Genomic DNA, 22,733 nt, shown 5'->3' on the forward strand with positions numbered 1-22,733 from the left:
GCCCTGCCATCACTACTGCCCGTCTGGTTTTTGCGGCTTGCTAAACGCAAAGCGTATTTCTGACGCTGCCCAAGGTCAAGAACTAATCGCTTTTCTCCTATCACAAAGCTATTTAAGTGATCCCTGCGCCAAAGATCAATATTGATCTTTCAACGACACCCGCGTCTACAAAGCAACCCATGATCTAATTTTCGCACGAATTGAGACATCGAGTGACAAGCGAGCGGACGTCGAAGCAGCCACGCCCGCTCCGTCGGGATCTTTCCACGCCATTCGAGGTGTCGGTCACGTGACGAGGAAGCGGCTCTTTCCCTCGAGGGCCGTTCCATTGCAGCAGGCGGGGGGGTGTGCGCTGCTTGAAGGGGTTTACGCGTCGACGAGACCATCTCTTATTACGCAGGGAGCTGAGAGAGAGAGAAAGACAGAGCGCGCACGCGCTGGCGCTTGCCTCAATCCACGCGTCAAACAGCTCGCGCGGGCCGCCCAACGGCCGCGTCACGTGACTGCAGACTTCGACCGGCCGGGAAGCGGAGCGGGTTGCGCGAGCTGAGGGCTGAGCCGCTTTTCCCGTCGTTGTTTCTTCTTTCCTCGTGGGGCGAATCCCCCTCGCTTACCTCGCCGAGAGACGCCATGAGCTGCTTCAGCCGCCTTCGCTGGGCTGCCCTGGGCTGGGCGCTGCTCCTGCTGGTGGTCGCCTCTTGCTTCACGTCCGCCTTGGCCGCGGCCGAAGAGGAGGAAGGTGAGGAGACGGAGCGGGTGGGTGGGTGGGCGGCACAGGGCTTCGGGAGCTCCTGGCGTCGCGGCGCCGTGAAGCCTTGAAAGCGAAGCGGGGGGAACACAGGGGGCCCGGAGGCTGCGACGCGCTCTGCGCGCCAGGCTCACCTCCGCGCGGAGATAGCCGCCCTGGCCTTGACGGACCGGCGCTGGACGGGGCTCGTAGTGCAGCCCCTTCTCGAAGAAAGGAGCCCCGAGGGCGGAGGGAATGAAGAGAGGGGGGAGGTGGTCTTGTTACGGGTTGCCAAGGGGCGGAGGCGAGGCGGTGGGGGGGCAGAGCGGACCTCCGGCACCGACCCCCCTTTCTCTTTTGAAGGCATGCAGGACCCCCCCCCCCGCCAACGTGGAATTCCCCGCTCCCCACGTGGCAAACAGTTGATTTCGGTCCGAAAAAGGCTGAGGGGTTGAAATGGTTAAACATGGCACGCAGCTGCTGAGGGGCGAACATGGCCCCGCCGCGGCTGCAGTTCAGTTCAAGCATCGCGGTTCTTCCGCGTCAGTAGCGATTCTAGCCCTAATTTATTGGGGCAGGGGCGGCTTCGCGTCCCCTTCTCTTCCCTCCGAGGGAGGCATCGGCAGGCAGGAAGAATGCGGGGAGGCAGGATTCGCGGCGTTGGGAAGCTCGGGTCGTGGGAAAGGGTCCGCCCACCGCCAGACCTGAGGCTCAGGAGAGTTGCCTTCTCGTCGCTTGTAAGAGAAACGAAACCGTGGGGTGTGGTGGTGGGGATGGAGGCGGCGGAGGGCCACTGGCAGCTGCCCCGCTCGGTCTGGTTTCGGATTGTGTTGGCTCCGTGTTCGCTGCGCTCCGCCTCCCCTTCTGAAAAGTTTACGAACATTCGAGCCGAGACAATGCAGCAACGTTGCCCTCTCTCTTCGTGTATTTATTTATCCTGCAGTGACGCACGATCTGTATATCAGCTATGAGTTAACGCAAGGGATGAAGTGCAAGGATTTATTGTTCAAAAGCCCTAATTCTTTACAGCGTAGGAGCTATTTTGAGAGAGGTTGCAAGCAATCGGCAATCTGACCTCTATTTTCAGGGAGATAACACAAGTATTTATTTGTTTTCCTCCTTGCCTTTCTATCATCATGGTTGTTACGATGGCACCATCAACTTTCATGGCACTGGGCAGTATATAAGAGGTTTTGTCTAAATTAACAGGATGAAAGCTATAAACAGAAAAAAGTACTTTGGTTCTCTTATTTTAAAGCTGTGTTCATTTGTTTGTCTTTGCAACTGCACAACTGATGGAGGCAAGTAAGTTGGGAGAAGGCCTTGAGGGAAAAGATTTCCACCCTCTTAAGGATTCCCCTGCTGATGTGTTTTAACAGCTGCTTTTGCGATGAATGTCTGTAGAAGCTGCTATTAGGATGAGTCTAGATTTCTTTTAATCAATTGCATTAAAGGTTTTCAACCTAATATACCATAAAATTTCAAACTAAAGAGAAAAATGAAAGAATGTATCAAACAGAAAGAAACTAAAGACAAAATTAAAGTAAGATAATCTTCATAAAACACAAAATTATAAATATATCTATGTAGCCCTTGGTCACCATTTTATCTTAACCTTCACACACACAGATAGTTGAATTCTCCCACCTCCCACCTGAGAAAAGCCATTCTGACCTGCCTCATAGAGGCCCTATCCTCTCTGTCAGCTCCCTGTACAGGATGAGTCTAGATTTTTTCTCCCCCAAAATAAATTACCTCACTGGAGTTTTCTAAATTGTTGACATTCATTTCTGCTCACTTATTCACACATTACATAGCATGCAAGCCCATCTTTTAAAACCTATTGAAAACGGTTTGACTAGGATTAACCTGAAGGACATAGAGCTGAGTTGGCTGTTCCGATGCTAGATATCTTGTGCATACTTCTAACAGATAAACCCACATTATTATCCATTAAATTTGTATACTGCCCTTCATCAGAAGGTCATAGGGGGGTTCACAACATAAAAATACAAAATGAGAACACAAAATACATAATAAAAACAAACCAATAACTCCCTCCCACAAACACATTTCAAATTCTGTAGAATGTTTATCAGTTGAAAGTGGGTGGTGGTGGTGCTAGTATCATTCAGCCTGTTTTGATTTAACTAAACAAGAAAATAAAGTGGAAATGGAGGAATGAAATAGTTTTATTTACTAATATCTACTTAGAACTCTTAATTTGGGCATTCAAAGAAGTTATTCCTACGAATTTCATCTTAAACGACCAATTGCTTATTTTGAGTTAGATAACATTTTAGGATACTTCATCTTTGGCGTGTTAGCTTGCAGGTTCACTCTGGAGGCCCTTCTTTGAGGAACATTTCACACATCATTGTTCTTTTGTATAATTAATGCACATAATTAACTCATTTATAAATATGTATTTAATGCAGTATGCTACTAAAGTACAGCTTTTCAAAGGTGTCGCTTCTGATATTATAGTGTATTTTGCACTGTTAATGCTCTCCTCATAAAACAGGAGTTGAAAACTTCAAATAGTTGATTATATGCAGGGCTCTACGAGCTCCTTCCTTGCCCACTAGCAATAGTTTTCAGAAGAGGGGAAAGGTCATACTTTAATTCTCAAAGCAGATATCTCATTGCAGTAGTTTACATATTCCTTGGCACTGGTGGTGCTTCAATTGGAGTATGAAATTAAAACTAGAACTGTTTCCCGAACATGGCACACAAACTCATTTCAATATATGTGCTTAATGGAATTAAAGCGAAGCTGGCCAAGCCTATTCCTAGGAAATAGGAGGGAAGATTTGTAAGACATAGCTGCCAGGGTGGTCAGCATTGACCAGGGCTCCTTCCTGTGCCTACACACAGTGACTGAAACCTATTTGTAGCTATGTGCAAAGGCCTGAAGGCAGTTTGTGTTATTATTTCATTTAAGAATTGCTTTCCATAAAAATCTCAAAGAGGAAAGCAATTTCAGGTCTGGTACAAATGCAGAGTGTAGTATTTTAGGCACCGATAAGCTAAAATAATAGGTCTAATACAGCATTCATAACAATCTTTGGAATTTAGGACTTACCATCACTGTCATTGTGAAAGGTCTATAATATAGCATCTCGGAACTGCTCCTTTTGGCAAAGGACACTTGCAAGCAAGAGGTAGTGAGGCCAGAAGTAGCTTCCATTAATTGGTGCTGTTGCAGACCACTAACAGATAGGAGCCAAAAAGCTAGCCTTCTGGTTTTCTGCAAAGTTAGGTCATCCTCAAATGATTATTCAATAAACGATCATTTTCTATGTCATGCAACTCTAATTGTGAATCACGTTGTCCTACAGATGTTGCCAGGGTACACCTCCCATCAATCTGACCATTTGCCATGCAAGCTGGGGCTGATGGGGGATAATGTCTGGAGGGTCCCACCCACCCTGACTTACCGCTACGTTCAAAATCAGACTCATGGTTTGTCTCCCTTAGACAAACCATAAGCAGTAAGCCAAGAACAAACATTAGTTACCGTTTGTGTTAATGATGGACATTACAGACTTGGTAAGCTAAAATACAATAAATTAAACAAACAAAAAATGTGGGCAGCATATTGCTAAAAACATTAAGACAAGTACAAACATTTGTTTACACAAATAAGAAGGAACCATGGAGGTAGTTGGGCTGTTCAGCAATGAAGAAATGGTAAAGGAAGACAGGAAGTTTACATAAAAACTTAATGAATATTTTGTGTTGTCCACACTGCAAAACTAACTCAACTAGAAGTAACCAGAAATGAATGTCTAGGGTCCTTTCTTCTTGGTTACAGGTGTTAATTTTTCATTTGAAAATAAAAAACAATTACTTTATAGTGCTTTTGTTTATTCACATTTAACACACTTCTATACCCCAGGGGTGCCATAGACTGTTCATAATTTGTAGTGACCTTTTGAAATTGTGATCTGTCAACTGTTTAAAAATGCATTCTTCCTTTTTAGCTGGCTGTGAAAAACATACCAACTGTAGTTCCTGCATTAGTAGTACTGACAAGTCTGAAATAAACTGCACCTGGATTTACTGCAACGGTAAATGGAATTATTTTGAATTGTAAAACCTAAGAGTAGTTAAGTATGTTTGCTTTTTCTGGCTTAATAGTGGTTGGCATTTACTGATGTGTGAAACCTGGACTTAGCATTTTTGAGCCAAACTGCATGCTAATAAGCCCACCCTCTGTTGACACTGCCACACTCAGAGGCTGTCTTCAGTTGAGGAAAAAGATGCATATCTGTGTAGTTTGCCCTTTGGGCTGTAAGCTGGGGTTCAGGCTTTTTATTTGAGGAAGGGACATTTTCTGATCAAGCGACAGGCTCACTATTGGAAGTGGGGCAAAGTACACAGTGGAGTAAGAAACTGCAACCAGAGAAAGCCATGGGTGTTGAAAAAATGAGGTGGGGGAAAGTAGGAAGGTTTGAGGCTGAAATATCAGGGAGTTGAGGAGGCACAGGGCTGCTGGGTCTTGAAAGTTGAACCTGGCAGCTGCTGTTGGTTTAAAGTTGCATGGAAGGTTTTGTCAGTTGGGGCTTTTACTACTGCTGCCCCACAGAACCTTATAACCCTAAGGCATGGGTCGGCAAACTAGGGGCCGGATCCGGCCCAATTGCCTACTGGATCCGGCTCACAGACAGTCTGGGAATCGGCGTGGGGATTCTGATTGTTTGGGCTGCGCCATTTCCCCCCACACCACACCACACCACACCATGGCAGTACCTCCTCCCTCCCTCCTCCTGGTCTTCTCCTGCCTAGAGGAAGGGGGCTGGGCTTTGTTGAGCTGTAGTTGGCTGAGCGCCATTTTAAGCAGCTCCTCTCCGGAGCCAGCCCTTTCGCGCCACTCATTGTCTCTCCGCTGCTGCCAGCTTCTGCTGCTTGCAGGGCACAGGTAAGCAGCCACCAGGGCTCGTCCGGTGCTGTGGAGAAGGGAGGGGAGAGTCGGGGGGATTCCCCCCCCCAAAAAAAAAATATAGTCCAGCCCCCCACAAGGTCTGAGGGACAGTGGACCAGCCCCCTGCTGAAAAAGGTTTGCTGCCCCTGCCCTAGGGGGTCAATGAAGACCAAGAAGCAGGAGTATGATAAATTTCTTTTGAGTTTTACATACTGACCAGCTCATTTCTCAGTTTCTGGTTTTTCTTTGGTGTGTGTGTACTTTGGTGAAATACAGTCAAACCTCGGTTCCCAAACGGCTCTGTTTGCGAATGTTTTGGCTCCCAAATACCGAAAACCCGGAAGTAAATACTCTGGTTTTCGAACATTTTTCAGAAACTGAACGTCCAACGCAGCTTCCACTTGAGTGCAAGAAACTATTGCAACCAATCAGAAGCTGCACCTCTGTTGTTGAACGTTTCAGAAGCTGAACAGGCTTCCGGAACAGATTACGGAGGTTTGACTCGTAGGTCCACCTCTCGCCGGCCTGTGAAAATCTAAGGTCTTGAAACATTTGGTTACTTATAGGCCCTGTTCTGTATATGTATGGGGTTGTGTGTAAGTAAACAGGGTTTCCCCCACGTTTTCCAAGTAGCAGCGCACTAACTTTATACTGTAGCTCACGAAAATAAGTTCCACTGTGTATACAGATTTTACCCACATGTGTATTTTTAATGAAACCAATGCCCTTATGTATAGAATTTTTGACCAGGCGCAGACTTGTATTGTGGAGCTTTTCAGAGGTTAAGGGACAAACATAAAGAAGAATCTTTGTGACACTTCTTAATTTTCCAGAGTTCTGGAACTCTCAGTATATTGGTTGGTTAACTGCTCTGTGCTAAAATAACACCTCTGCTAAACCAAGGAGTAGATAATACCTAGGAGTAGATAATACTTAAATGGCAATGTAACAAGCACCACAAGTGAAGCTAATTTAGCAGCTGTATAGCTTTTCTAGGACAATGAAGATAAATGTTTCTAATGGAAACTTGTAGCCAAAATATTTCATTGAATGTTTCACTCTTGGAAAACTAAACTGAGAATTCTTCCTCAATCTTCTTTTTCTGTAAGGTTCTTTGTCCTACTGTACAAATGCAACGGAAAGTGATAACTGTACGTCTACTTTTAGAAATGAAACTTGTTCAGGTAAATATTTACTACTACACTTGTGATGTAAAACCAATTCGTTGTTTAGGATCCATGCAGTTGGGAATGTTAAAGTCTCCAAAGCCGGGGTTGCCAGTGCAGCACTTGCAGGCACACATACATCCAAGGAAACCTTCATTGACTTCCACAGCATCCCCATTTCCTCTTCTATTGGGTATATTACCCCTCCCCCACCATAATTAGATTTCAAAATTTGGTCTTAATATAAAGCTTTTCTCAAGCTTCATTATTGTGGGAGTATATGTGGATGATCATCCTGGAGAATGTTGCTGGGGAGGGAAATTAAAGCCTTCCCTCTCTAGCTGCACATTCCAGGAAGATCCGTTTCCCCACTCCTAAATTAGGTGGGGCGGGGATGGAAGCTGAAACACTTTTTTCAAGCTGTATTGCTGGTGGAACATACGTGTGTGGGACTCACGGGTTTCTCAGTGTGCCCACTGCTCCATAAATGTTGATGATCCCTGACCCAAGGCCACAGGCGAGGTTATTACTGCTGCAGCACAGATCTGCCACACCTGGGACAATGGAAGAAGTTAGGTAAAAGGCCCAGTGGAAGAGCAGGGTAGGAGGTGTAGAGGTTTTTAAACATGGGTTTCTTGGATGTAATCTGGCAAATTACCTTTTATTTAATTATTCCCCCACCAGTATTGAATAATTAGCACTTGAACGGATAGCAGAAGCTATTTTCTGTCCCTATGGTAAAACAGTTGGGGAAGTGTAATTTCACTTAGGTTGTATGGGAATATCTTCAGACAGGAGTAACTATTGCATGCCACCAACAATATTAATCAGCTCTTGTCTATTGCAAGAACTGGACAGCTGTCAAACAGTAAGTGCTGTAGTAGTTCACCCTTTCTCTTTCATTCCACTACAAGTAGATTCTCATGGATAACATGGCTATCCACTGCTTCAGGTAGTGGTGAGTGTGCAATAGCAAATTGATGTCGTGTGTCTATCCAAATAGGAGGAGTTTGGAAACATAGGATCCTGCCTTTTATTGAGTCATACCATTGATCTATCTAGCTCAGGATTGTTCACTGACTGGCTGTGACTCTTAGGGTTTCAGAAAGGATTCTTTTACAGCTTTAACTGAAGGTGCTAGGGATTCAAAAGGGACCTTTTGCATGCAAAGCATGTGCTCTTACTGTACCACAGTTGAGGACCTTTTAACTGAGCCACGATGAAAATGTTTCTTGAAATAAGAAGAAAGTGCATAATTGCATCACTTTAGGTATAGGCTTGGTGCTTTGTTTGTTTTTTAGGATGGGCTGTATTTGAGGGATGTTAATTTGCTAGTGAAACATCTATTTTTTTAATATTTGCCCCACCATAGTAAGATGCCACGTGTAGGTAGAGCAGCTGTTTTTAAGACCAGTGGGCACAGAATGCTGTGGTTGACAAGGCACAGTCATTGTTTCTTCCCAGCGTCCCGCTTCATGTTTACCAGGGGAAGTCAGTGATGTTCTTCTGGTCCTGATCGTGGATGTACAGCAGTTCAAGACACAAAACCCTTTCCCCCCTCGATGCCATTCATAAACCAAAGCCTAGGTTGTAGTAAGGCCCATTATACACAAAGAGACTTAATTGTGAAGTAGACATGTATATTATTGTACTGTTAGTGTGAATTCTTAATGAGTGCCTGGCTATCAGAAGATACGCCTTAAAACCCCTTTGCAGTTTTTTCACATTTTGCATTTGCAACATGGGAAGGTAATTGTTTAACATCCACCTGCATATATAAAAAAATTGTCCAGTAGCACCTTAGAGACCAACTAAGTTTGTTCTTGGTATAAGCTTTCTAAGGTGCTCCTGGACAATATAGAAAGGTAGACAGACAGACTGTGTCAGACCAACACGGCTACCTACCTGAATCCACCTGCATGTGATTGTGCAGTAGTATGTGCAGAAAATAATTTATGGGTGGGTACCTAATCTCAGAAGAATTCACCACAGTAAAGATGTAAGCTGAAGGGCGAAAGTCAACGTTTGGAGCCAGTTACAATTGTAATTGTATGATCTGTTCTCCATCACAGCCTCAGATGTATCTTGGGAGCAGAGGTGGCTATTGATAATATAGTACCTCTTATAGCATAATCCACATCTCCTTGGAATTAAGAGCTATTGAATTCAATGGAGCTTATTCACATGTAAATGGGGTTAAGATTGTAGCCTCAGTGTTTAAATATTCTGTTTTCTGCTTCATACTTTTGTGTTTTTTTTTAGCTCCTCCTAAGCCTACCACAGTTGCACCTACCACAGCCAACACTTCTACCCCAGGTAACAAACTTTTGTGCATTAATAAGTAAACAAGTATAAAGGCTTCACCTGTAATAAGGTTTCCAGGATTACTCTGTGAAAATCAGAAATGAGAGCTCATGTTTTTATCCAGTTTCTTGAAATGGCTTAATCACTATAAAGGACAGGCAAGTAGTAGTAGTAGTAGTAGTAGTAGTAGTAGTAGTAGTAGTAGTAGTATATTATTTATACTCTGCCCATCTCTTTCCCCAGCCACTCTGGGCATCTTCCAACACAATATTAAAATACAGTAATGCATCAAACATTAAAAACGTCCTTAAACAGGGCTGCCTTTAGATGTCGTCTAAAAGTCTGGTAGTTGTTCTCTTTGACATCTGGTGGGAGGGCGGGTGCCACCACCGAGAAGACCTTCTGCCTGGTTCCCTGTAACTTGACTTCTCGCAGTGAGGGAACCGCCTGAAGGCCCTCGGCGCTGGACCTCAGTGTCTGGGTAGAACAATGGGGGTGGAGATGCTCCTTCAGATACCAGTACTATGAGTTGCAGGCCAGAATACTGATAATTTCCTGTCCTTTACTGAATTGTCTTTGATCACTAAGGTAGATGATACAATTTATTGATGGGAGAAAAACCTGTCTTGAGAATTCATGTTAGTGAAGAGCATGTAGTAGAATTAGCCAAGAAAAAATTTGAATGCACAGGGGAGTGACTACATGTACACTTCCTCTACATGCATACTTCCATGTTTCTTTCATTCTCTTCTGGAATGTCAGGAATCAACATTATTGTATATATGGCAAGCGGTTCCTGGGATCTGTGCTTAAATGATTTCTACTTGTCTGGTTTTGTTAATTGTCCACTTTGTTGGGGACTTAGCTTCTTACATAACCTCAGTAATGTTTTCCCTAATGTGTTTAATTTTTGATTCTTGAATTATATTGTAAAGATTTCGGATAACCTCATAATTTGAAAAATAAACATTGCCTTCAAAATGGAGGAAATGACTTTTTAAAACTACTACCAATTTTTCTATCCATGCATAAATATTTTTCATTTATAATTATTACTGTGAAATGCATCTAGCAGTGCCTTTGTTCTGCAATCATTTGCTCAATTTGTAAGATTAAAATAGTTATTTAAAGCTGGTTCCAAGATGTGGTATTTTCTTTGAAACAGGTCCTACACATAACGCAACTGCACCAGCCAAACCTACTTCTGCCAGACCTACTGCTTCTAATAGTACAATAGTTACACCTGCTGCTAGCAACACAACTTCTACACCAGGTAATATTTGATTTATAGCAAGATTAAAATCAGTCCTGTCACAGAGACATTAGCATCTCTCTCGCATGCACATACATATAGTTCTCAATCATGTGCACTCAAAGCATACTTGTGCATGAATGCAGACATATTCAGAAAAACCCCTCCGTTGGTGAAGGAAGTGCCTCTTGTTTAAAAATAATAATCCAAAATATTATTATTTTTGGTGGGGGGGGGGGATCCAAGTGGTAGGAATCCAAGACATTAGGGCCACCAACCTAGTGCTCGGTGGTGATCCATGCATTAAAGAGTAGCTTTCTAAATCTGCACAGCCTATCACTAGTAACTCTACTTCTTTCATTTGACAGGCTCAGCTTCTCCCCAACCAACTTCCAAACCATCTCCACACAAATCCACCTTTGATGCTGCCAGTTTCATTGGTGGTATCGTCCTAGTGCTGGGACTGCAAGCAGTAATATTCTTTCTCTACAAATTTTGCAAGTCCAAAGAACAAAATTACCATACCCTCTAGAATACGTTGCTTTTAAGTGGACTTTACAAGGTCAACATTTGTGGTTAGCTGCACCAAAATATCTTTATTCCTTATAGAAGACAGCAATTCAAAATATTCTTATTCTTCAAGACTTTTTTTTAAAAAGAAAATGTTTCTGCAACATGCTTGGAAGAAGGTTGTATGAATCATGTTTTGCTCTGCAAGAATACTTGCAATATTGTGCATGAATCCTCATTGGCTGTCTGAAATTTCTTTAGTGGCTGCTGCTGTGAAACCGTTCCTTTTATCTGACATGCCAAATGTAGACTTTAATAGTTACTGTATTCATTGGCAGCAGTGTTCTTGATAGATAACCTTATGATTGCAATTGATAAGTTAGCCTTAAATGCAGTGCCCCCTACATTATTATAATTATAATTATTATTATTATTATTACTATTAAAATGTGAATTTCTGGTGACTTGGCATAAAACACTATGTGTGTGAAAACTGGCTTTTTATAGTGTACTGCTAGGAGATTGGGGCAAATTTCTAGAACTATGTTTTTTTCCTTAAGGATTATGGAAGCCCATATTTTTCTATACTTGGTGTCAGAAGGATAATTGTTTTCTAATGTAAGCGTAAGCAGCCATAGGAAGAATGATAGTCAAAGAATGCTAGTTCCTTGGTGCGTAAGGAAGAAAGACCAGTGCCTTAATGAGTAGGCTGCAAACTGAAATGTTTGTGCCATTTTATTTGTTTGAGGTACAGTGAATGTCATTCCACTTGCAGCAATTTCATTCTAGTAGACACATGAACTTGGGCATTATTTATATATATTTGTCTTTATATAAGTTTTTGTGAAGACAGATGTGGAAAGAAAACAGTGTAAGCAATCTTTATATACTGTTCCTAAAGCCATGTGTCTCTAGCCTTCAAAACACTTGCCTTGGAAAGTTCTATTGACATGCTTTACATTTCAGAGCCGTAGTTTCAGTAGACACATTTTGTGATTGCAATTCGTGGATATTACAAACCTACCATAATTCTGTATGGATTTGAGAGAATATTTGCTCTTATATCAATGCAGTTTCCTTGAGTTTCATAAAACACAGATAGTCATGGTGGAAGTGGGCAGCCCAAGCACTTGGAGCTATGTAAGTTTTTGATAATTGTCAAAATAGACTGCTAATCCTTGTTTTGCAGGTTATATGGCAAGCATAGTTTAAATGCTAGAAATGCAACGTTAAGTGATGCTTTTGGATTAGCTCTATTGCTTGCTTGATTTTAAGCTGCTGATGATAAGTCTGGGTTTGTGGCTTATTGCAAAATTTTACTGCATTTTAATTGCTCAACTCTAGCCCTTGTAGCTAATAGTATTCACTTCAATAATGTTGCATAGAAAGTTTATTCATAATAATACTTAGCAAACAGTACTGTAACTTTCAGGCAACTGTACTCCTAAAAGACAATCAGCTCAGGTGTATGAAATGGTAAATTGATGAGCCAATTTTCAGCAAGCAACACATCTGTAGTAGGTGGTATTTAATGGCCTTAAGCTATATAGTCCATTGTGTAACATAATTCCCCATCTCTTTTAGCTTCATAAATTTAGATAAAATCTCTGAATATATTCTAAACCTTAAGCATAAATAAATGCACTTCTAAACGGTGACAATTTAAAAAAAGCCTCTTTGCACTCTAAAGCTGTAATAAGCTTATGCTTAGTAGTGAGACTTAGAAATTATTTCTAGTTAGTGTTGCTTCCTTACTGGCTCTTGAATGGCTACGTCTTGTAAACTTGTAGCAGAAGATTTCAAGACTAACAGTGCAACTTGCAGTTCCAGAATTGAAATTTGAGCCAATTTTATTACTGAGCCAAGAGTAAGTGCTGTTTAAAACACCACTAAACAGCCATGTATTCTGTGCTGATGTTAACATTATGAATCTTTCAAGTGCCTTAAATTTTATTACTGTCAGCTACATGTCTGTTGAAGGAATGTGGGGAGAGGAATTTTAGTCACTAGTCTTGCCCCATTGCCAGCAATTGTTCTTTTCCAATGACTTTAGGAAATTCAGGTCTCACTGCTACTCTTCAGGAAGTCTGCATTTTCTACTTGGTTGGGGTATAGATGTGTACCAGGTCTTTAAGACATTTCTAATATCTTCATGCAGTGGCATATTTGATTTTCTAGACCCAAGCTTTATCACTAACTTACCAAACCTTGGCTAAGACTGTGAGGGTGAGCCCTCTTACCTTCTATAGCTAGATCAGTGACAGTTGTTGTTGTTCTGGTAGTGACATTAACCTGACTACATACAAATTAGGTAAACTAATAGATTTTCACAGCTTATGTCTGCTTTTTGGAGTATATACATAGGGTTTTGGGTTTTTTTAACCACCCCTGTCTGTGAAATAGATTTTTAAGGCAGTGAATTGTGACTTCCAAGCTCTTAATACAGATTTTCCCTAAGATTTAACACCTGCAAGTATGTTGCATCTAGAATGGAATGTTATAGACATTACTGTACTGCATATGTGTGTTGTCTTCATTGGAAGAAAATGCAAACTACTTAATCACAAAACCAAAATAAATCATTTATTAAACTGTTTCTGTTCGTCTGTCCATCTTTTTCTCCTCCCAAAAAAATCCAGCTTGTTCTGGGCCATAAAAAGCAATGTGTGTTGTACATGGCCTCTCCATTTGCCAAAGTAAATTTCAAGTGGTGAGGATTGTTGGGTGATCCAGCAGATCTCTCATTTAAAGCTCTTTGTCAAAGACAAAAATAAAATGGGAAGTATACAGATGTAGCTTTATAAAATTATTTCATAGTATGACAAAACACAAATCAGCTACATAATTGCTTTGCAGAATTTGGTCAAAGTCATGCAAATGCACCATGGCCAACCAAATAAGCTTGTTGCCATAAACACATAATATTGTGACAGTGCATTCCTTATATATTTGTTTGAATAAAGGCTTTCAGTTGCCTGTGCTGAATCTGCTGCTAGCTTCATCCAGTTAATAACCTCACGTCAGATTTTTGGCACTCTGGTGGGAAAGTGGCTTATTAAAAGTTATGGATAACTATAAGCAAACATCCCATTTTTGAGTATGACCAGAGTTTTCAAGCAAGACTGCTTTGTACTTTATCATGGAATCAAACCAGCAAGTAACTCTTCAAAGAAGCAGTAGAAGCTTATTTTTCAGATGTCTTCTGTCCACAAAACTGCACAGGTGACATAGAAGAGTTTTCTGTAAGAGCTGGCAAGAGAACATCTATCACGCTATTTCTCCACCCACAAGGTACCTTTAAATATAAATAAAAACTGTTGTAATTCTCATCTGTTTCACCTTGAATAGTCAAAATTTCATTCATTTTTTGGGGGGTAGATGGCTTCTCTTAACTGCTGTGGGCCAAAAGTTTATTGTACAGGAGGAATTCCCTGAGAAGCATGAATGAAGAGTTAATCTAATATCACTACTTTATAAAGCAAGTCCTCAGTATAGCTTGCTTAACATGTCTACAACCCAATTGTCACTGCCTTGCATTAGAGATTCATACTAACATTGCTCCGCAAATACTTCACTACTCACCGTTTTGGGCCTCTGAATCTTTTCTGGTTTTATATTGCTGCTACCCACAGAGTCAGCAACCAAAAGCTGATGCCTGAAGTCCTTGGTTAACGTGAATGTTGAAATGCCTGTATTCTGGCTCCATGAAGCAGAGCCTGGAACATAATGTTAAATAATGTCATTTAAGTGCTGCCTTTGTGGAACTTTGTTCTAGAACATGCTTTTGTGTGCAAACACTGCTGACACTGTATTCCTTGGTAATACATGCTGTTGACACACTTGTAAAGGAGAGATTTCCATTTTTCTACAATATTCTCACAGTCAATGGTTAACAGTTAAAATGTGAATGATCTTCGATGCGATCCCAGTAAATGGTCTGATAACAATCGCGGTTTATCTAGTAGTAGTGTATATTAGCAACAGGCTTCTGTGTATCAATTTTGAAAGAAACGGTTTTCAAATTAAGACATGGTATACTATCTTAGGGCAATGGGAGCTCATTTCTTTTGTGAAAAGCTGCTACATGGAAGCTTGATGAGCCTCAGGATCAGAGCAATGGGAAATGGAACGTTTACTCTCCGCCACGGTGCACACCACCCCAAAGACTCTGAAGCTGCTATTTCCATTTCAAGGATTTCTTCCATTTGTCCCGAATGGGTGTCTCCCTTTAAATGCAAAGACTTTTGAGAAACAATTCATGTTGCAGGACTTCCACAGTGGAAGAGGGCGTCAAACTCTCCCTCACCACCCTGCATGGGCCCAGAGACTCATGGCTGCTATTTCGAAACCGGAAAAGTACACATCTTACATCTTTAACTTTATGTCTAGGTTGACACTGAAAAGGACTAGCTTAAGGAAATGTGGACTTAAGGTGAGTTGAGAGAGAGGCTTTCTAAGAAATAATGTTGGGGGGGAGGTATTTTTGTTTGCATTATTATATTGTGAACTGCCCTGGGAACTTTGGGTGAAATTTACAGAAGGAAGTAGGAGAAAGCATCGTAAAACAGCTGATGCTAGTAGTACGATTCCTTTTTACCTGAAAGTGAGCGATTTATACTGCTGGCACTGTGTGAAGTATTAGCAGACTTTCTTCTTACAGCTGTGAAAGCCAAGGACATGAGTTAGATAATCTGTGAGAAGAATCCATACAAAGCACAAAGTTTTAAAAGTTAACGACGTCTGTTAGAGTATTTTTATAATGTCTGTTGCTTTCCTTTGCCCAAAATGAAACATGTACAAGTTCATTTAAACTGCCCTTGCTAGCTCCACTTGGCAACCCTCTTCCCTTTACACCTTGCCTGTCCTCTCACAGCTTGATCCAAGCCCTATCACCGTTAAACGGGGTGGGGAGACACTTCAGAGAGCAGTTTTCTGAAGCACTTCCCTCCATTAAACAGTTGGCTTGGGCTACCTATGTTTTTATGTATATAGTATGGCATCTCAAGACAAGCACCAACACCACTATGAGGTGAAAGCTAAGGCAATACAGCCAGTTTTCCTGCCTTTTCTATGCCCATGGTGGCCCACCACTGAGACCACCCCCACCCCCACACACTTTCAAGCCAATACAGTTATGCTGAAGTATCATTTGGGGGTCAGACCACATTCTCTGTGGTCTCTGAAACAGTAGCAACACTCCACAATTTTATTATATAGTAAGATAAGACACCTTTGAAACAATTAAAGGTAGAAGACATGGCCAAATGTCTTTGCTTTCTGAGTCACAATGCACTTATCTTCTGGTAAATGTATTGGGCTGTACAGATAGCAAGATATGTTTGCGATCCTAGCACTGATTGAATCTAGTGCTGTTTAAATTGCCTTGTGTATCCCTTGCATACCCTTGCACTAAAATGTTAGGAGATACAGGTGTTACCTTTAATTGGACTATTTTGAAAGGTAAGAGTAGATTAAGATGATTTTTTTGCATGCACTTCAGCTGCTGAGTGTGCTGATAACTGAATTGTCTATGTCAGGCAAAAGGGATTTGAACATTAACTAGTGTAAGTGAACTACTTGTACAATAGAGGGTTCACCAGTAGGAAAAAATTTAGTTCATTTCTACAATCTTTGCAAATTAAGATGGCAATGCCGTGAGTTGTAGGCATACATTTGTTCCAGAAATCAATACTGTGCAATATACAGCCATGTAAACAGTTTGCTTCCTGGATTGATTTAGTAAAATTGACTTTTCTTTGGAAAGATAGCACCTTAAACTGCTACTCTCTACAATGCAACAAGACGTTCACATGAAACAATGGTCAGTCACTACTATTGTATCACATTAGCAATACACTTTGTCTCAGTTGCGTGTCTGTTCAAAAAGTATTCATTTAATGCTATTGCTTAAGGTTTAGAGGTGGGGAGCAATAATCTGATCAGCTTTCAAATTCAGTTTAGCATCTTTTAAATAGATTAACAAATTGGATCTACTTGGAGCTTTGGCTCAGCTATCAAACACAATGTAATATGACAGCTGGGGTGGTTAAGTGAATAGTCAAACTGGCTGAGAAATTAATTTATCCCATCCTTATATGCTCATACCACCATCCACATTTATTGCAATCTTGCAATAATATACTGACAGGACAACAAGTAGCTGCTTCATTGCTACAGCCTGCCAAATAACTTGGTACTGCTGCCTCCCATACAGGCTTGACACTAACACTAAGCCGCTTAGCGTAATGAGAAACTCCTAGTTCAAAGCGGCTGTTAGCTGAAGTGTGAAACAGGATCTAGGACCTCTGCCCTCATTGGGTTGTATCCAGACTTGTGCAAGTGAAAGTGCACTTCCTAACTTACTGAGGGGAGGGGGCATGAGCTCTGCATGCAGAAGATCCCCTCGTTAGGTCTTCCTTTAAAAGAAGCAGCCAGGTAATATGAAGGGCCCTCTGCCTAAGATTGTGGAGAGCTTCTGTAAGACAATGTAGACAATACTGGGCTTTACGGAGCTTCATGGGTCACCCAGGTGTGCACGCACCCTGAGAAATCTTCCTGCACAAGCTGCCTCAGCCTGAATTTGGGTTGTTTCCAACTCCCTCTGCACTTCCCAGGCCTTTCCTGCCCCCCAGGAGAGGCTTTATAGGAGTTACAAGGCCACAATGGGTGCATGTATTTCTTCTCATGCAAATCTGGCAACAGCTTAGTGTAGGCACCTGCTTCCCCCGCCACAGCCTGGGATGATAACAGGGTCTGTACTCTGTCTCTGTCTGTGTTGATCTATTCCTGGTATATGAGAGAGGGCATGGTGACCTAACTAAGTCCAAGGTCTGCATCTTTGGTTCACATTTAATAACCTATTAACCAGCACATTTACTGTTAACTGTTTAACAACCAAAGTAAAGTATAATACATTTTCAAAATACAGCAGGGCATGAAATAAACAATCTATGGAAGACCAATATTCTTGCAACCAGCTATCATTCAACCTACATTCATTCATACCTGCAGAAGAATTTCTCTGGGATGTTGGAACTTCTGAGTCATACAGCTGATGCTGCAGCTCTTTTATCCTCTGGAAAGCATCCAGTTTTAAACTGCGTTCCTGGGACAGCTGACTTCTTACCTAAAAAGATACTAAATTTTTCTAAGCGAACATTACAGTTCCAAATCTATGTATCTTTGTTGTCCATTTATGAAAATGAAATACATAAGAGAAGGAAGGAATTGGAAGTTGCAAACTTTGAATAAACCTGCATGATTCTATCAGATGCTGCTTGGTTAAGCAATATTTATGAAACTTTGAGTATTAATTGTGGGATAAGCGCTGATCATGCATACAGGTTTTTCACCCAGTCTGCACATCATTGGTGTCTAGTTGCCTGTCTGCATTTTTCTACCATTAAACCTTGATTTACCCTTTTGGGATGGGGGCGGGATGGTTTGGTGTGGATAAGTATAAAAATCGCCCACTGTCAATGACCTGTTTGCAATATTAAGCCCCCATCTTGGAACATATAACCACCGGCACATGAGCTACTGAAAGTATGTATTTATAAACTTACCTGTTGGATTTCTTTTTTAACCTTTTCCCCCTGAAGCTGCCTTATCTTGGATGATCTTTCAGTTTCTTCTGTTAGACACTGCAATCTCAGTTCCCTCTCTCCAAGGCTTTCCAGCATTTTTTCCAAGTTTGCTGTCTTAATTAGATCTAGTTGCTGCTTTCTGTGAACTTCTTGGTTCATCCTGTGTTCTACTTCCTGTAGCAAGTGTCCCTTTGCATAAAATACCAATGAGATTTGTAAAACACAGGAGGAGAGAACATGGGTGATATCCAATGCTATCATACTCAGAGTAGACCCATTGATTTCAGTAGGTCTATTTCAAGTATGACTTACTTGGATATCATTCTTGGCATTTAGAAGGCAGATGAAGACCATTTTATTTCAAATAATATTTATTGGCAGTGAAGTTGTTCTTATTCTGCAGAATTTCTGGTTTAAAACAGTGTCCAATGTAGGAAAGATTTAAACCAGAAATTCTGCAGAATAAGAACTACTATGTGTGTTATGATGACATTATTTAATCTGTGTTGTAAATTGCTTTGGAAGATTCACTATTGAGCAGTTTGGATGTTGTAATAAGCTAAGCCAATACAACAAAATTTAAATGCCTGGGCAAATACAGACACATTAACACTTGCACCAATCTGACTTCTTTTGGAAGGGTCAAAGTGAGACTTTCGCCATCAAAAAACCCTCTCTCCTTCACTGTTAGATATTAGTTTCAATAAAACTTGTGTTAACTGTATTGAGGGGTGGAAGTATGCGGAGACATTTTGCATCTTCACATTTCAGATCCTTGTATTTTCATTTTCAGTTGAATAATGATCTTGAACAGTTTTGCTGAGAAGAGGCAAAATGTAATATATTCATTCTGTCTTTGCTGTCAACAGTAATGATTCAAGAAACAACACATTTGGCAAGTATTCCAATTCTCAGTATGTAAGATGGTTCCCCAATTTCACAAGGAGCTACAAGGAGCTGCTATGCAAATCCTCTCTAAGCCACTGCTATTCACTTATAGGGTTTTAATTTCTAAATTACATCCATCTCTGGAATCTTAAATTGGTGTGGGCAGACACATCACATAGTGCACATTTCACCTCCTGCATAAGTAATATTACAAAGGTTCAGTGCCTCTCCCACTCTCTGCCAAGCAGTAGCAAGATTCCAGGAGTTACAGGCGCTCACCCAGGATCATGATTCCATTGGGGGTCAGACACAGTGAAGGCAGTAGCATTTTAAGATATATGGTTTCTTTTACACCCATATACACCTAAAGTCTTCCATGGAGGGAGTGCAGAACATTACACCCCAAGACTATCTCTCATTGCCCATCTCATAGCTTCAGCACTGAAGTCAATGCGAGTGAAAGTAATTTGATTTGCTGTATAGACAGTATTACAGCAGAGTTTGGTTACATACCTGTTTGTCTAGCTGTTGCTTCAGCCTTTTATTCTCAGTCTGAGACTCTGCCAAAGCTTTCCTTGCAGCCCGCAGCTGCTGCTGAAATATAATCGCTTCTTGTTCTGCCATCAGCTTGGATTTCAGATACTCTTTTTTGTTTTGAATGGCCTCCTGTGAATGCAAAGGGTTCAGTAGGATGTGAAGCAGAGAATCAAGCCACAAAACCCTCCCCCCAAAACAAACAAACAAACAAACAAACAAACAAACAAACACCCTACACTGGGTTACTTAGGAAGAAGTGTTATGCAAAATATTTAAGTATTTGAGCTTGTGCCCTTTAACATGTAGAAAAAGAAACCCTACTTCTTTTAATTTCATGGTGTTTTTGCAATACAATAAAATTGGTTTGAGCAGTCGCAATCTTTCTGATGGGTATTGTAAAATAACCATATACAGTGCCAGGTTAGCATAAGTAATCCCCACCACATTCTTTGTGGGAAAGGGTTGATGCATACAGTCATTTGTAGGTGGCAAGAGGTATTTCACAGACATGCATTGAAGTGGCATCTTACAACTACAGCACTTGTCAAGCTTCTGATTTTGCATTATGTGGCTACAATCAGGCTCAACACCAGATGGCATGGTTATTTTTGGAAACCTTTGCAGTGGTATGATAAATCAAGATCTGTGAAGTGAGACAATCATGTGAGCACATCACGCATCAAAGGAGAAGAATGAAAGCCAGAGCTAGTAATCTTGTAACTATTCTATTACAGTTAAACTGGCAGAGAAAAGTAGGCGGACTTTCTGAGTTCTTGTTCACACATTCATCATACCTCCATACATAACTGACAAACATATGTGGAACCCAAACATAGCCATTGTTTCAAATTTGCATTTCTCTGAATTCTCCAACCAAATGTGTTCAAAAATGGGTATATTGGGTGTACATGAAATGCATTCGTGAAAATAAAGTACAAAAATGTGTTCCATTATTAATAATGGGCTGCAAAAGTGTGTATGTTAGGATAAATTCACACAAGAATGTGAATTTTCATGAATATATTTTTAAAAAAGAAAGTTGCAAACTGATCTGAAATGTGGAGAACTGAACTTAAAAAGATTGGGGGGGTGTGTGTGACAAGAAATGGAGAGAAACAAAAATTGGCAGGTTCATCTGCCCCTAGATATCATACCCAGTGTTGTAAGGTGTGCATGCAGTCCCGATGGCTCACTGATTAGTGTCTGCTTGAACTGGCCCTAATATGCAGTTCAGTTTTTTCATTGGTTAAGAATTAAATAGACTGTTCTAAGGAAAAGGATGCATCTCGCTCTTCATGCAGTCACTCACTGGTATTACCAAGTATACATGGCTGAAACCAATGGCCCTTTTCACTAAAGAACAAATTATTCTCTTTATTTCAATTAGGTAGAATGACTTTATTTCAACAGGCTTTTTTTGGGGGGGGGAGGTAGGGACTCTCACCTTCTCCATTTCTCTCAATGTGGCAGATGAGTGTGCTTTTTGCACTGTTTCTTTCCAGCAGCTCATCGCCTTCAGTTTGCATAGCAGAACTCTCAACTGGTTGTTTTCATCCTGTAGTGCTTGCAGGTGCCCCTGCTAAGAAGGCAGATAATTCTAGTCAAGGTAAGCTCCAGCAGCTGCTTGACTATGCACTTTTAAGAATAAGCATCAGAGTCTGTACTTGTGAAAAAAGAAAAGTGAACACTCAGCAGAAACTCAAGTCACTAAAGTGTGCATCCATGATAACACACCCATATCTGAAATCAAAGTATTTACTCTGTGGCTGTTATGCAAACCAGTGGCTTTGGCTTATTATCACATGGAGCTAAGCTCTGAAATTTTTATTTTTGCATTACAGCTGTGCCCACAATGACGCACACAAAGTATAATGGGTTTTATTTCTCCAGTTCTGGGTTAAATCTGACATATGAGCTTTCTCCTCCATTTGTACTATATTTATCTTCCAGAACATCTGCTTTTTTAGAAAGTCAATAATCTGAACAGTTAGCATCTTGGCTACTCTGTGTGGTCTCATACAAGCAAAACTCTAAGAGTCCATATGAATGATTTGATGAGCAAGAACCAACATATAAATTTACAACCTACCCTATGATTTTATGATTCTGTTTTATGATTTTAAAATCATAAAACAGAACACTTCAAAAACATAAGAATGCCCATTTTAAGCACAGGTGCATTTCAGCTTCAGAACTTTCTAGGAAAGAAACAACTTTTGTTTTAAGCCAAACCATATTTATTTCTCTGCTTAACTACATTCAACTCAACTTTGGATTTGCCGAGCGAGGCTAATTATAATAAACATTATAGTAATACTTAACAGAGTCGCTATAAGGATAATAGGCATATAATACATGTGAAGTGCTATGAACACTTGAACTCATTATGCAAATGTTAAATGAGTCAGTGTTACTGTTCCCAGTACTGCAGGTGGAGAGGAAGTGAGGGTGAGAGAGAGAGAGAGTAGCTGGCCTGAAGTTCATGACAGAGGCGAGATGCAAACTAGGAACTTCCTGTCTGATAGCTCACTCCTTTCGCTGCTACACTACAGCAGCTAACTACCCTCAGTTCCTCTGGGAGGAAGGGCAGGTTACAAATGTAATAAATAAATAAACCATAACACAAGAAAATCCATTAAAGCCGTCTCTTATAATGAGCCCTATGTTTAAATGCCCATGGAAAGAAAAAAAAGACCACCAGTTCAATTAAAGCGGGCAGCTTGCCTGTAGGGCATATCTATAGGTGAACAACATTCCACCAATGAGGTACATCCTTCTACTGTGTTCACTCTGTTCCTTGCAGATGCCAGCCCTTGTCTCAGCTCAGAAAGATCAT

At 41.0% G+C, this 22,733-nt stretch overlaps 2 protein-coding genes across 13 annotated transcripts in view; one reads left to right on the forward strand and one right to left on the reverse strand.

The window, feature by feature from the left end:
• Nucleotides 1–335: 335 nt before the first annotated feature.
• CD164 (CD164 molecule) lies at nucleotides 336–13,482 on the forward strand. Its single transcript, XM_028723149.2, has 6 exons — nucleotides 336–739; nucleotides 4,714–4,800; nucleotides 6,764–6,838; nucleotides 9,083–9,136; nucleotides 10,290–10,397; nucleotides 10,745–13,482. The coding sequence occupies exons 1-6, from the start codon at nucleotides 631–633 to the stop codon at nucleotides 10,906–10,908; spliced, it is 597 nt and encodes a 198-aa protein (XP_028578982.2). The 5' UTR covers nucleotides 336–630; the 3' UTR covers nucleotides 10,909–13,482.
• LOC114593298 (uncharacterized) overlaps nucleotides 13,448–22,733 on the reverse strand; it is a 54,462-nt gene continuing 45,176 nt past the window's right edge. For 9 of the 12 annotated variants that reach the window (XM_077926097.1, XM_077926101.1, XM_077926098.1 and 6 more), the window contains 7 exons: nucleotides 21,342–21,476; nucleotides 19,874–20,026; nucleotides 18,452–18,661; nucleotides 17,892–18,012; nucleotides 15,484–15,546; nucleotides 14,469–14,602; nucleotides 13,448–14,181 (listed from right to left, as the gene is read on the reverse strand). In XM_077926097.1, the coding sequence (XP_077782223.1) occupies nucleotides 14,071–14,181; nucleotides 14,469–14,602; nucleotides 15,484–15,546; nucleotides 17,892–18,012; nucleotides 18,452–18,661; nucleotides 19,874–20,026; nucleotides 21,342–21,476 (927 nt within the window). In that variant the 3' untranslated portion in view covers nucleotides 13,448–14,070. Of the gene's footprint in view, nucleotides 14,182–14,468; nucleotides 14,603–15,483; nucleotides 15,547–17,891; nucleotides 18,013–18,451; nucleotides 18,662–19,873; nucleotides 20,027–21,341; nucleotides 21,556–22,733 lie in introns of those variants that run through there. The other 3 variants (XM_077926099.1, XR_013392279.1, XM_077926103.1) reach the window with 3 other exon arrangements.

Source organism: Podarcis muralis, chromosome 3 (genome assembly GCF_964188315.1).
Source record: "Podarcis muralis chromosome 3, rPodMur119.hap1.1, whole genome shotgun sequence".
Taxonomy (NCBI): Eukaryota; Metazoa; Chordata; class Lepidosauria; order Squamata; family Lacertidae; genus Podarcis; species Podarcis muralis.